Source organism: Rhopalosiphum maidis, chromosome 1 (assembly GCF_003676215.2).
Source record: "Rhopalosiphum maidis isolate BTI-1 chromosome 1, ASM367621v3, whole genome shotgun sequence".
Taxonomy (NCBI): domain Eukaryota; kingdom Metazoa; phylum Arthropoda; class Insecta; order Hemiptera; family Aphididae; genus Rhopalosiphum; species Rhopalosiphum maidis.
Genome location: NC_040877.1, coordinates 41,684,774 through 41,701,671, shown reverse-complemented (window position 1 = coordinate 41,701,671; position 16,898 = coordinate 41,684,774). Strand labels below are relative to the sequence as shown.

Sequence of the window (16,898 nt, the reverse complement as noted above, 5' to 3'; positions counted from 1 at the left end):
TATTTATTACTTAGAATTACAGTGTCATCCTTGACATCATACATAAGTATACAAACATTTTTATAATACAAGGATTTTAAATTTAGAATATTTAAATCTTTATACAGTTTAGAATTTTGAAGCAACAAGCATATTAAAAATAAATTTAAGAAGTAAACTTAGAGTTACTTCAAGGTTGATGAGATGGGTTTGGTATATACCATTTATAAATACCATAAAAAATAATTGATTGTACAAATGATATATGTTACTTTTTCAAGCTTAGAATTTAATATATATTTGAGTGATTTGAAAATGTAGAATAATTTTTGAAGTGTATCATTTATATAAATAGTTAATATGAACATCCCATTTTAGGTTTTCATCGATTAAAACACCTAGATATTTCAGTGAAGTGACCTGATTCATTATAAAACAGTTGCATTTAATATTAGGACTGCTCTTACTAAGACAACTATGTGAATGAACCGTTTTGCTTGTGGGATAGTGATATATTTTTTATTCCAAAATCAATATATTTAGTACGATTTAACCATTTACTCAGTTTTTGTTTATCATTTATTAATCTATAAGTATTCATAATAATAATGTTAAATTATAATTTAATAACAGTTGGTTTATTTTAAAAATAACCTAATAATGTATATATATATTAAGTAAATTATTAAAGATAATTACATTTTTATAAAGCTATAATAAATACAGATATTTAGAAGATAGTACATACATTTTTTTTTTATTCTATTATACAATTCCAAAACAGTACATTGTAAATATTACAGATAATACTAATTTTATCATATTTTTTTTATGTTGTAAATAGGTTATATAATACTAAAATATAATTGTCATATTTGGTACCTATTAATTATGATCAAACTTTATATACCTACGTTATTTGTTTACTAGAACAAGGAAAGTTGTGGAAAAAACAAAACCAAAAACTAAGTGAAATTAAAAGAATGGTATACCTAGTCTATAAATATAAAAAATGAAACTTTATCAAATATATTGATCAGTTGATATATAAAACTATCACATGGCTACTTAATAGTCTTGGAAAAATAATCGTCTGCATCAGTGGCGCTAAATCACCCCTCTACCAAAAAAAAAAAAAAAAACCGATATGATATTTTACGTAATTACACTCACTTACCAAAAATTTAAGTATTACTGAATATCGATTGTATTTAATTTAAATCAACCGCAAATTTTCAATAAGTAATACCATGTACTCTAATGATATTCAACCATAACAAAATATTAAAAACCTAAAGTAGGTCATAGGTACCTCCTTTCCATTCTACTAAGCCGTTAAAAAGGTATGACCTGTGTCACACCTATATACTATTTTCAGTGCTTCTACCCTACATAATATTCAATATACATAATAATACAGCATAAATATATAATATATTGAATAAAAGTCGTCAATATGTAATATAAGTACAAAGAAAAAATAATTTAACAGACTATAACTATAGATATCTGGAATCTTAGAACCACAAAATAAAGCTATACACAAAATAATACTTTTGGAACAAAACTTAATTTATATAAATATTAAATTAAATCATTATTATTGACAATAAAAAAAAAAAAAAATGTAAATTTTAATGCGAATTGTCTTCGCATATTCATTGCAATTATTATTAACTACTATAGTTGAAGTTTTTAAAATCAAATAAAAAAATTGAATCTTTGTTTCATTGAAAATATTAAATTATTTTTAAAAACTGACCGTGCGTATGAAATACTAAAATATTGTTCAAAATAAACTATACAACAAAGTTTGTATTAATAATTTACATATAATTTATCTAATAACATTATTTATTTATTTTGCACGGGCAGTTTATATTATGAATTTATTATTAAAATAATTTAGGCGAAAATTGATTTTTTTATCTATGAAACGCATACTAGCTTATTATGTTTAATAAATATAAGATAAAATTATAAAATCTTAATACTTACATATTGAAAAGAATCTGTCCCACCATCCAGTTGGACACAGATCTGTCTTTAAATTATCTGCTGTTCTACCTACTATAACGTATGGTGGGTTGACCAGAGTTCTTATTAGCATTATTAAGCCAACTACCGCCATCATTAGTCCAAGTCTCTTTAGTAAGTCCTTGTCGGTGATTTTCACAACTTTTGCTGATCTCACCCTAAATATAACTGATATCCTGTAAATAGGGTTTAAAAACAAATAAATACAAATTGTTCACATAATATTATGATTTTATACGAATTAAGTGTAATAATTAATATCGAGGAAGTCAAAGAATATAAGTAAAAATATTAACCTTAAATTATAAAATTCTACTGAATAAATGCTCTTGCATTTAAATATATAAATGACAAAGGACACAAGTGTTTTAAAATATTAAGACGACGATCAATCATTGAATTTGGTAAATATTTATAAGTGAAATTATTTCTATTTATAGAAACTTGAGTGACCTATTTACAATGAATCTTATAGTATTATATTTTGAAAAATATAACTACGTTTACTATAGATTTATCACAATTATTGTATATGTACATAATTAAATCAGAGATAAGGGTATTTATGCGATTAATATAGTGTTGAAAAAATTAAAAAAAATACAACAAAATAAATAAAAATACATTTCAAAACATACAATCGAATAAATTATTTTATTGTATACTGTAAAAAAATATAAATGATGTATTAATTTGTTGAAAAATATAGTCAAACAATATATTTGAAATTGTTGTTGTTTTTTTTCTAATTCCCCCTGAGGCTTTATTATTTAAACGACTTAAAGCTCTTTATAAATATATAATGAATTTATAAATTTTGAGTACTAGATTATAAATTATATATACAATACATGTTGAAGAAGACGCACTTGCAATGAAGTGGTTCTTAAACTAAGTCATATGATTTGAAATGCTTAAGACATCTGAATTCCTTATAGTGTCTAATAATTGGGTGGTAAATGAATTGACATGATAATATAGCCTTTGTCTCGTGTTTCCGAGCAGATCTTTGGATTTCATCTGCCATTGCAGCCACTATAATAACATGAAGGATTGCGTTGTTTCTTTTGAAACGGTAGGTAGCAATGATGGTCAGCAGTACAATTTTTTAACAACGTTATATTTTTTTAGACTTGCTAGAAGATAGCTATCGTTGTATTGTCATAATTTGGTTCATCAGCTATATAGAGTATGGGATATATACTAAAACACTACTTTGTAGTGCTACCTCTGATAGGTATATGATTCGAAATTGACAATCAGTCAAGTATGGTTTAAAAAGTCCACGCTAAGTATGTGGAAATTTTTCACGCAGTTTGATGAAGAATCCCTTTTACTAGACTTTGTCAAACGTTTAGGTTACGTCTTGATAATATGTGATATCTTCAGATGATTATTCTGATTTGAGCAACATTATATATTGAGCTCGTTTCGATTGTGAACAAAATAAACTCAAAAATATACTAAATTTAACCAAAGTTGACAAAAATAATTTATGTCAATAAACCAACAAATTATAATCTGGAATTTTATATTAATAAATACAATGTTTATTTTTATTTTCAATAGAAATAATTTAAAAAAAAATTATATACCATTTTTATTAAAAAAAAATTTATGTACAATGTATACATTAAAAAAATTAGAATTTTAAAATGCTGAAAATTAAATTTAATATTTAAATATTAAAACCTACGTTGTACTAGATAATTTTCTTTACTTTAGATTTAATGGTTTCTTTACTTTAGGACAATTCACTCCAATATTAAAAATAATAAAGTAAAGTAGATTCTTCTGAATGTTAAATGTACAATCTTATGCTTTAAAATGATGAAGACTACACATGCTGGTAAAACGTAATTTCAAACTAATAGTTTACCTATACAATTATATACATAAAGTTATAATTTTCAGAACTAAGTAAAACAATTTCAAAGTAAAACCATTGCATAATACAATAAATGGAAAACGCACACAGTTTAAAGAATATTATTACTTATATTTAAATACATTTAATATAATTTATGTTTTAAACCACGACAATTTAAAATATAATTCAATATCACTTTGTAATTCTATAATAATTATAAATATTAAATTTAATCACATCTCTATCGAGGTAAAATTCAAAAAATACAGTGAAATGATATATTTTGAATAAAGTCAATTTTAAAATTTCGACAATACAACAGTTTATATAATATTATAAATTAAATTTATGACAATTATGAATATGAAATTAAATAATAAACTACCTATTTAAAATATTTTATTTTATTTTTCTCCAATCGTTTTAAGCGAAACACGAAAATAGTCCATAATAATAAATCAAAATATATAATATAATAAAGTATAGTTGTATCATTGTGAAATTAAGTCTGGCCAACTTAAATAATATAACAGTTTAGTTAAGTGAAAAATCAATGACATTTTTTGATTAAGTTTCAAGAACATTTTATTATTAGAGCGAAATTATTTGTACATAATATATTGTGTATGCATGTAGGACAATTGAGTAATATTAAAAAAATATATATGTTATAATAATTATGATTGTTACTACCTAAAGCGTATCAATAATCAATGCGGCCCTAATGAAGAAAGTTGTATCTCAAATAAGTACCTATATAATATATGTATTATAGACTTAACGTTGTTAGAATGCGACTGATACAATAATAATTTAGGTATATAGTATAACAAAGGGGGAATGTATAATGATATTTAATCATGCATAATTAGTGAGTACAACGTTTTTCCAAAAGAATAAAGTACATCAAATAAATTCAAAGCATATATTTAATTATTTATGCAACTGAGCTGTATAAAATCTGTTTCATAGGCTAACAATATTTTACAAAAGTTAATTAATTTTTATGTTTTTAATTAAAAATTATGAATACAAAATACATATTGTAATTTTATTGCAAGTGAGATTAATATACAAACTAATTTTAGCTGACCAATTACTATTTGTAATTGCATATAATTAAAGAAAGAAAAAAATATATTCCAATACTATTTGACAGTGCTAGTTGACAGTTGACGTTGTAAAAGAGGAAGTTTTCATAATTATCACAGGATTTAATTCGAAATCAGGTCTATCAGCATATATCAAAGAGTGATATGTTTATTTGATTTACTTATATAATTATAGTAGGATGATATAATTTTATCCGGAAATATTCCTTTTACTTTATTATATTATAAGTATTTAATTATTGAAATAATATAATACCATATTATATTATTTTATGTACCTAAATCAAAATAAAAGAAATATAGAAAGATAGAATCATAGTACTTATAAATAGATAATATTTTAAAATAAACCAAAAATATTATTGTTTATAATAAGAACGATAATAATATAAAATATATAAAAGAGTAAGTTTCCATAGTTAATGTTTTTAAATTAAAATAAAGTAATTAATATATCGTTATTTATTGTTTAAATAAGTAATTTTGTCCAAATTAAAACTTAGAATGTCTATAAAAATAATTTTCTTTATTACATTTTTTAGATTTTATGGTTTCAATTTAATCGACTCATGAAGAATCTTATATTAAATTGTCAAAAAAAGTTTTTATACATTTTTAATTACAAAATAGTTTAAAACTTTTTACGATTTGAAGAAGTTCGTCAATTTCTTAACTATGTATTTTTAATATTTTTATACAGATAATATAATAACTTTTGTGGGATACTGTATTAAATTTTCAAGAATTTTGATCCAGCGAATAATATTTATCGATAATTATAGAAAAAATAAATAATACAATTATCATTACAATAAATAACTGGAAAAATTAAACATTTTTAAAATTTTTATTTAATAATGAAAATAGTAATAAAAACGTTTAGTGAAACATTCAAGTATTTATTAGTATTTAATTTTTGTTTTTAAGTATAATAAAACATAAAAAGTTGTTTGAGAAGATAATTATTTTACAGGTATCTAACAAATGTCGTAAGTATTTGAACTTGAAATGCTCTAAAAAGAATTTTGGGAGTATCACATTTTTAAATACAAGGTGTAAAAACAAAAATTATTATCAATTTTTAACAACAAAATAATATACTAATTTTCTAAAGTTTTATGAATTTTGTCAAAATTCAAAATTTAAATGGTTAAAAAAAGTATTGTGACTATAGATTTTCAATAAAGAGGATCATCGTATTAAATTTCCAAGAACCTAGAAAATAATTTTAAATCAATATTGATAAAAAAAAAAATAAAAATGTTTTATGCTTATAAAAAGCTTAAAATTCGTTGAAATATAACCAAAATCACACCATTTTTCAATAATCAATTTATTTTATCTAAAACTTATTGTGTAATCATACACACACACACACTCACACACACACACACACACACACACACACAAAACAAAATACATCATAGTAAAATCTTTACATCCATTGCTCCGCTCAAAATCTTAAATATATAAAAATTAGTTTCAATATTTTTTAAATTTAATGATAATTTAAGTGATGGTGATTTAAATTTTTATGGTAAGTATTTTTTGAATACCAACAAAATAACATAATTTGTTTGAGATAAATAACATTATTGTTTTAATAATAGTTAAACATTTTATAATGGGTGATTATTTTAATTTAAACACAATTTTGTAAGTAGATATTTGAATAATAAATTAATATAAATTGATATTTTTGCAAATTGCATTAAAGCATATTTTTTTATTTATTTTTCAAATAATAAAAATATCATTTGTGTCGTTTCTAAAATAATATAACAGGTACTAATATAAATTAAATTATATCGCTATGATACTTATATGACTACAAACATTTTAGCGCTCAAGTTTTAAAAAATATTATGAATTAGGTACAAATATAGTTTGAAATTGGTGTATTGTATTAATCTTTATAAATTAAAATGTAATGCGGTTTCATATTAAAAATAGTTAGAGGGCGTATTTTCTTATTAGAACGAATATCCGATATTTTGGCAACGGTCCAGATGGCCAATTTCAATTAACATTGAAGATTTGGCAAGGATGGACATTGGCCATTGAACACAGTTATAGTTATTAATTTATTGACAAAAAAAAACATCTATGTAGATGTATATAATATACATTGTTTTGTTAGTATTATATTAGTATTATGTTCGATTTTATATAGAAATTGTATACAATAAATTTGTTTAGAGGATAAAAATGTAATATTAAGTTTTTATATTTAACCCGTCAGTAGTCGCGTATGAGCGCTGCGCTCACTTGATTTCTATATTCGCCATTATTGGTTTTAATTTAGTTATAATATTGTTGACATCTATTTATACCTTATGTTATCATACCTGGGAATTTATCTATAAATAATATAACCAAATACAAAGTTTTGTGTTGAAATTACAATGGATTAAAATGACCGGTCCCGACAAAAGTGAGTGCCGCGCCGTATGTACTATATGTAAATCCCGTCGATCGGGCTCGGAAGCATATTCAGATTTATAATAAATAACTGTAACGTATATGTGCTATGTACAGGAATTTCCTGACGATAAATAATCATAGTGATCCTAATTAATTATTCATATTAGAACTTTTACTTATACTTCGAATAACCACTTTTAATAGTAAAAATAGGAGAAATGAGCGCCGCGCTAATACGCGCCTAATCGTGTTACAAACACTAACGCGCCTTCTGACGGGTTAATTATATTATAAGTAGATATATGTTACACTATTATTAAAGTTTGATAGGTAGGACCTATTAATTTATTCAATTGAAAAAATTAATAATGACTTTTAATAATCTTTTATAAAATGTGGTTTTGATTATATGACACAAAGCTTAAACAATCTTATGTGATTAAATCAAATCAAATACCCAACACCTTTTTATGGGAATGTGAGACATTTTTTTTAAGTTAGACACTTAATGAAAGCTATTTTATTTAATTGTAAACATATTTATTTACTTTTTAATACACTTTACAATAATTGCCGTCCACTTAATAACCTAAACCTCTATTGTCATTACATTTCAAAAAATTTTTAAATTTTTAATCTGTGGTGTTAGTAATTCTTAATAATTATAAATCATAATATAATATAGTTTATCTACCTAACGTTTATATATATAGTATGAAATTTTTAATGTACTTTGTCATTCAGTAGATGAGTAGGTCAGTATTTTGTATTTAAATTGTTATTGGTAATTTATTTATTTTACTAGTTATAAAGTATGTTAAAAAAATGTTATGAAACTAAATCATATAATAGTAATTATTATTATTTTATTTCATAATATTGTATAATTACCTTCTGTTTTTAATTTATTAATTAATACCTACATAAAATAACTGATAGTAATATGTTTGAGGTAAAAACCATAAAAAATAAATCTAAATAAGACTTTGAAAATTCCTTCTTGTTAAATAGGTACATAATTTTATACATAATAGTGGAAAGTTTCAGTACCTACATTACATTACAACACTTTTATAATACAACAAAACAACTACAATAATTTTTTTCATTGAAATTTGAATTTGAAATGTCTGTAAGGAATGTTTTCTTCAAACTGTTGTGCGAATGTATTTTTAAAATTAAAAAATTGACAAACGAAAAACTTACGTATATAAAATGAAAATTAATGTGATGGTGGATTGTTTCAAGTTTTCATGAATTATGATTAATGTTTTTTGAATAACAACACAATACAAAAAACACGTTTAAAGAGAAAAATGTACTATTCAACGCCAAGGATGTTATTTCTTAAAACTTATATTTACTACTTTATCATACTTAAAAAACATTCATGAATGGTATTCCCCTCTGAACTCAAAATTGATTCTATAACTATTATACTGGGGATAGGTAACTCACAAAACGTCATAAGCGTAATATCATATTAGATTTGAGATTATATCTCACTTGTCTAAAATTGTTGATAACAACAATCGTCTACTTTATATATCTACCCCTCGACCACTTTTTTGACGAAGCACAATGTTTCTTCTATATGAGTCGTTCTACTTCTCAACAAAATCTTGTCCTAATTTTTTATATATACTTACTGTTTTCTCATGTAAAGAGTAATTTTACACAATCTATACGGCGTTTATCAAATAATTTAGTTGTACAGATAATTTTCATTAATAAAAACTATTGACATAACTATTTTTAATAGGTGATCTCTCCCTTTTATGGTTTCGATCTCATGTTTAACAAATTCCTCCCTACATATTTCTATCTATATTTCATAACCAACTATGTTGTCTGACATCGAATATTTCTCAAGATGCTTTACTATTACCTCTCCTGTTTGTCGTTCATAAATTTCACTCTCTCTGTTTTCCATCATACCAAGCACCTACTTTTTGCTGATGTTATAAGACGTAAACTACTTGTAAATTTTCGATAACTATCTTTTAAAAAATGATCCATGACATAAATTTGTTGGTTGCATGGGGTGAATCCTTTAAATTCTTCCCGAATTCTTTATGTTAATTTTCACCTGCCAAGTCACTATATTAATTTCATATTAAATGAAGATCATCCCTATACATTCACCCAGTATTTAACTTTAATCATGTATAGGTAGGATACGTTTATCAAAAAATAAAAAAGATTATTTTAAAATTTCGTATTACAAATATTTTTAAAAATCAGCTATAAAATAGCTGAGAAGTAGCTAGAAATAGAGGATGGAACAAAATTAAACGTTTTCGTTTATTAGCAAAGGATCATTTTGTAAGTAATGTTTCATCATAAATTACAATTTAGTACATTATTAATGACCTACTGACTTATTCAATTTCACTCTCCACTCAACAAAAAATTATAAATTAGGACGATTTACCTGGTTATATATATATATATATATGAAGGTTAAAATAATTATACTTGAATTAATGTACTACATTTGTGATAAAAATACTATTATCTCAATGAATTAGCTATCAATATATTAAACCTACGTTGAAATAATATATCAAAATAATTTATGTTATTATTGTTAATAATAATAATATATAAATTATAACTTAAATAAATAATAACAAATTATTTTAGTATTTTATTTTGAATAATATTTATTTATTGATTTGAGTATGGTAATATATATCTAGTTGTATGTTTTTAAACAACAGAATTATTAATATGAAGTTTAAAAAATTACTTAGTTGTAAGTCTTGGACATTTTATGAGAAACAACTTTTAGGAAAAACTTTACTATTTACAAAGTTCTCAAAAATGTATAAACGAATCCACCTGTGAACTTAAACTTTACATATGCAGATTGTTTCGTATTCGAACTTCGAAAATCAAATGCAATACTAAACTTTAATAAAAGGTCCTATAAAATATTGTAAATTTCTATAAAGTAATAAAATAGGTTTACAAAATTGTTCTCTTAGTGAAGTGGGTATTGTATGTGAAATTGAGCCACTAGAAAATAGGCGCATAATAGCTGATAAAAGATTTATATCATATACGCTTATAAATGAAATTTTTGACACGCTGGTAGCATTAGAAAAATATAAGTGGAAAGTACTGTCCTTTAAATCAAGTATCGCTGCTACTTTCCATCGAGTTTAACACTATAAATTATATACATATTAATAGTCTTATAAATCATAATAGATTGAATTCCTCAATTTATACAATAAAGTTTAAAACTTCAATTTTTGTAATTTATCAGTATGGCCATATTGAGGATTAGTAATAAATTAATATTATTTTAATATTATGAAATATATTAAATATCTAATTTACATAATTTAAATTTGAAATTATGTTATATATCTATTGTGTATAATTTGAAACTATAAGTCTATAATGTACTTGAAATTTTACTCTAAAGGATGTTTTTAATAATAGATAAATACCACATTCTTTCATACTTTTTAATAAAACTGCAAGCATGGAATAAAAAAATTCACAAGTTATATAGATTTATATGATTAAATAAACTGTATACCTAAATATAATATTAAATCAGTATTTAACTGATTTATCAAATAATTTTACCAACATTAGTAATCATATTCTTGAGTTATTAGTTTTGTTCAATCAATGTATATAATATATCATAATATGAACAATACTCTTAACTACTTTTACTATGTTATTTATAATATATATTAAGTAGATTAAAATATTATGATTGAATTTGATCAGTTAACTATAACTAATAAATAAATTTATTTCAATTATCTTAGTTATATGTGCTTTAAATTTTAACTTATAGGTAATCAAGGTATTAATAATAAAAAAGAAAAAACATCTGATGCTGTATTAAATTTATTTTAAGATTTCTATCTGTCACAAATTGAATGTGTTTATAAACTATTCTATTATAGGTATGTAATTACTAACGCTAGCTATCTATAACATTATTTAATTTGTTTCAAAAACACTATTAGACTTACCTCCATGTCTTGAGCATTAAAGCTCCATAGGTGAGTGAGAATCCGATTTCTCGAAGCCAAACACGAGCAATACAAGTAATCACATTTGGTTTTGGATACATTACAATCATCTATAAATGTATTTAGTAATTATCATTATAAAGTTAAAGTCTTAATGAATGATTCATTTAAACTTTAAGTTGATATACTTTATGTATCGTACAATGCAGTTCATTTAAGGTAAATCGATTATTGTGAGCGATATAATTAAACTTGATGTGACTTACCGTGGCATATATGAAGAACGCTCCAAGAGCAATAACTCTTAGCAATGCAGGACTAGCTGCTCGAACCACCTATAATATTAAATTAAAAGTATTATATTATAAGAAATAGTTTACTATCTATAAGTGTATAATAATTAAATCATACGGTTACTATTCCATTACCTAAGTATAGAAGAAAGATTTTAATGTTAATCGTTATTATTTACACAATGATTAATTTTTTTTTATATATACCACAAACGTACCTGAGTATTATTGAATAGTAAAACGCTATACCAGACAAAATGTTTATAAATAAATAATAAATAATTTTTATAATAATAAAACCTATGTGTATTGATTAATGTGGCTATTTTCATTTTACAATGTGATTTTGTTGCACTATATTCTAGTCATAATATAACTTATTATTAAATATTTATAATTGCGTTTTTATCATTCATGTATATTACGGGTGCTATTATTTTATTATTTTTTTTTATAAATAATTGTTCTAATACCAATAAATATACTGGACATTATTTGTATAAAATATTTGAATCATACAACTATTGAGCTATAATTTATTATACTTAAATTATATTATATTACATTTAAAATTATAAATTAGTAATAATATTTTATTTATAATTTATTTTAATAATAAGCCAAAATAATTTGGAATTTTTTACTTCCCGTGTGTAAGAGAATAATGAATTGTTTTAAAAGTTAAATGTAAAATAAACGATAACAAATATTCTGAAAATAAAAATTAAAAAGGCACCTTCCCATAAATGTTTTTTTTTTCATTTTTCTTTAACTAATGTATAATTGGCTGTTTTTTTAATACACAAATTTTTAGAGCTTTAATGTTTTAAATTCTAAACGGAGTGATGAATTTATTGATTTTACAATGATGTATGTTTTTGTGTGGGTATGTGTGTGTGTGTGTGTGTCTATTATCACGTTTTGGGGTAGTAATAATTAATAGTGCTTTGATTTTTGACTTCAGACTCTCTTTAAAAAATAAATTGTATCTAGTTTGTACTAAGAAGGAAATTTCCAGTAGTTTTCAAAAGCGTCTAAAAAAGTAACGGAAAAATGGAAATTTTATGCACAAACAGTTTTCGAAAAAATCGATTTTTTATTTTGCTATAACTCAAAAATGAATCATTATAAATACTTGACATTTTCATTTAAGCTATTTATAGACAATTGAGATTTATACAATTTTTATTATTGTTATTACTATTATATTATTCACAAACACAACTATTACAATGTTTATCAATTATATGTAATAATTATTAACTTAATATATGAAATATATTATATTTGTTTAAATACTTATAATAATTAATTTAAGTATTTTAATGTTATAAACGACATTAATAGTATGTACTATTTATGTAGTATTAATATATGTATAGTAGTGTGTGTGTTTACTACGTTAACTACTGTTAACTACGTATTACTACGTATGGTATTATTTGGTGATACGTACGTTATGTGATAATAAGGAGTATATTACGTTCTATGTATGATATTATGGTCAGATTTTTTAGTTGAAATCTTACAAAACTTACCTATTAGATATGTATAATAATAGTATTATTATGTTATTAACTTAAAAATATTTTATGCTAAAAAAAATTATAATTAATTTAATAAGTAATAAGATTATTTAATTATGGATATTTTATAATTTAAATAACTATAATAATTATTGAAAATACTATTTGATTTAAAGTATTATTTAACGATTTAATGTCAAAAAATGATGTATAATTAATTATTATCATAATGTGATTAGTAATAATAATTGACAGTTGCCCTTAACTTGGTATTGAGTTTTTTTAGATACAACATTTTAAAATAATAATTATACATATGGTAATTTTTGTTATATTATATTATTATGTTTTATATTTGATAGAAAAATCTCAATGTATTTAAATATAACTTTGAGAATATAGTTATTTATCAATAAACAAGAGAAACAACAACAGCAGCATTGTTATCAAAGCACTTATATCGTTGGTCTGTGTATATAATCTTCAGCTTTGATAGATAAAGTTAATTAAAGATAAATAAAATAAATTCAACTTAAAAATTAGGTATTTATAAATTTATATTTCTATTAATAAATTGATTGATGTTTTTCATAAACTAAATCGACAAGTATAATAATAGCAACTATAATAATAATTGTACATCTATTTATTTTTTTGTGAGTTACTCTGTGAGTATTTATTTATATACCGAACAACTAGAATTAATAACGAAAAAAACATAAAAAATGTCAGTTGTTAAATGTTAATTTAACTTCTATTTTATCTATCATCACACATTTCTCACATAGCTTATGAGAGACTAATCCGAGCTATTGATATATTTTCCATGATTACAAATAACATTGTTGTTTAACTTATAAAATAAACATGTTACACATATAATCCAATAAACTAATAATTTCGAGGCCGAGGTATACTCTATTTATGGAAATTTGAGATTAGGTTGAATTTGATTTTAGAATCACTAAATAAACACGAGTTTTACGTTAAGAATTATATTCATTACATCAACATACATCATAATCTCAATCTCAATATTTTATCTCTCGGTGAAATAAACTACAATATGTCACAATTTGAATATCAATGATAAACGAGGCATTCTAATATAATTTATAGTTCATAATGTGCGCTAAGACGAAGCGTTCGTTATCGTGACCTACACTTAATTAATTGTAAGAATCTCTCAAGTCTTTCTCGAAATTAATTTGAACAGTCAACATAAAGTCGTTTATTTGAAAAAAAACCTGTCATTGGAACAGTATCAGTGAATGAAATAGTCTTTATCATCAAACTTGATCCATGAAACATATTATTACTCAAGTTATAAATAATCATCTTAGTAAAAACATTGTTATTAAGTAAATCATTGTTGTGGATATGTTAAGCGTTAATTCAATGATAAATAATTTCATATTAAAATCGATTTTAAGTGGAAACGGTAAATCAGCCATACAACTACTAAAAGTACATTTTATTATATATTTTACTGTTAGTAACACAGTAGATGGAATTATTATTTTCTATTTGTAATATCTCATTTATTTATTAACTGTTATAATAATAGTATAAAATATGTATATTACATTTTATTATTGATATTAAGTCAATACCTACCTATTAATTTTAGAATAGTGTGGTGTGTAAACAGGTTAGTGATATTAATGAGAAATAGCTTAACACTTAACTAAATACTTTGAAAATATTGTGTATAGTAAAATGTAATAATATAAGTTTTACGTCCTCGAAACTCGAGAGTAATATTATTGAAAAAGGTACAACAACATGAGTTGTTTTATAGTTTTCGGATTTCAGTAATAAATACATATTTTAGCTAACCATTATCTTCCTTTAAAGTCTACTTTATTTATAAGTGTAGAGACTATAATAGATTATTATGATCATAGTAACAATAATACATTAAACATAATATGAAATACATTTTAATAGTCTAAATTATAAGTAAGTATTAGAAATAACATTATTATTATTATTATTTCAATTTTCCTTCTGTTTTCATTTTTAGAACCACGTGTATTTAATTTATAAACATTAAAATATATTACATTTATATTAATTTAAATATATTAATATTTTTTTCTATATTAAAGAATTAAGATAAACCAAATTAGTGAAAATATTCCAATAATTACTATAAGGTTTAAGCAGTCATAGTATATAGGCCAATTAATAAATAATAATAATAACAATATTATGTCATAATATTATAATAGATTATATATATTATTAAGTTAATCAATGCACAAGATTACTTTTAGATGTCCGTATTTCCACGTAAAGAACACGACCAGCGGAAGGCATCCTATAATCACCAGAGAGAGCACTAGTATAATTGAACGGAGTACCCAGTTTAAGGACGCTATACAAGGACTGGAGTCAATGCACTCGTCGCATCCTTCGGCACATCGCAAACACTCGAACATGCTATGTTGGCTGTAGTTATTTGGTTTCCCCTGTTGATAAATTAAAATGAAAAAAAAAGTACACTTTTAATCTAAGCACGTTTTGTTTACGAATGTGACTACAACTTCAGAACTATACCGTCGTCAAACAAATAATAATACTGCAAAGGTAGGAAAGTACCAAAAACAAAAACATAAAATATCACTCGTTTGGTATTGCAGTATAAAATTGTAAGAATATAATATTTCATTGAATATTTTGATATATAGTATTATTATCTTCCACCAGCTACAATTCGTATTCATTTTAAATACCTATAATATTATGTTTTAAATGTTGCGGAAATCACACCCAATGGACAATTTTGTTACTGTTTCGAAATACAAAATGTTTTGTTTTAAAATATAGTTTTGATGTCATCAGCCAAGACAAAGCGTTAAGATAAATATTTTTTTGTTAGGATGGTGAAAATATAAACAAAATATTAAAATATTCACGTGTAAATTAATTGCATTTGTAGAATATATTCGACATTTTAATGATCAAAAGCTATGAAAAATGTAAACTTGACGTATTATATTATAACGAATATCATATAACATTTGATGTTGAAGCAAAATATCAATAAAAAAATAAAACATAAAATATAGTTTTGTTTATTACGTCATATAACGTAATTACACAATATACACAACTTTCATGAAACGGACATTTTAGGTTGTAGTATGGAATTTGTTCTGTGATAATTGCCGAATCTATGATACCCAATAAGTAGGAAACCCACCTATTCAATTTTTAAATACAAACACTCGTTTAAAATTTTAATTCGGTTAAAACATTTAAAACTATTTAAATATAATTTTAAAGTATTTATTAAAGTAAATTATAAATTCTAGTAATAATAGGTAAAAATTGAAACATAAAAATAATAAGCGACACCCGAGTTTAGTTAGTTAATTTTTTGATTTTTTTACTTTTGTATATTTTAACTATTGTTTTTAATATGACGCGCACAGATCAAATTCTATGCTTAATGAAATAACATAGCCTATTAACGCCAGAAAATTCTACAGAAGAATATTGCAATTTTCTATTTTTAAATTTTAAATTTGATGAATAGAACTTTTTTTATTTTAATAATTTGCAGTGATCTATTACGTTTTAATGTTTTTTGCAAGAGTTATATTGTTTGTTCTGCATTTCTTATTCATTACATTTTTTTTTTTTTT

General features: G+C 23.1%; 1 protein-coding gene across 1 annotated transcript in view; it reads right to left on the bottom strand.

Annotated features, from left to right (window-relative positions):
- The window catches only part of LOC113560964 (probable G-protein coupled receptor CG31760), a 94,754-nt gene that overhangs the window by 10,402 nt on the left and 67,454 nt on the right, over positions 1–16,898 (bottom strand). The window contains exons 6-9 of the mRNA XM_026967108.1: positions 15,519–15,719; positions 11,693–11,761; positions 11,427–11,536; positions 1,978–2,192 (exon numbers count right to left, since the gene is read on the bottom strand). Coding sequence (XP_026822909.1) covers positions 1,978–2,192; positions 11,427–11,536; positions 11,693–11,761; positions 15,519–15,719 — 595 coding nt within the window. The remainder of the gene's footprint in view (positions 1–1,977; positions 2,193–11,426; positions 11,537–11,692; positions 11,762–15,518; positions 15,720–16,898) is intronic.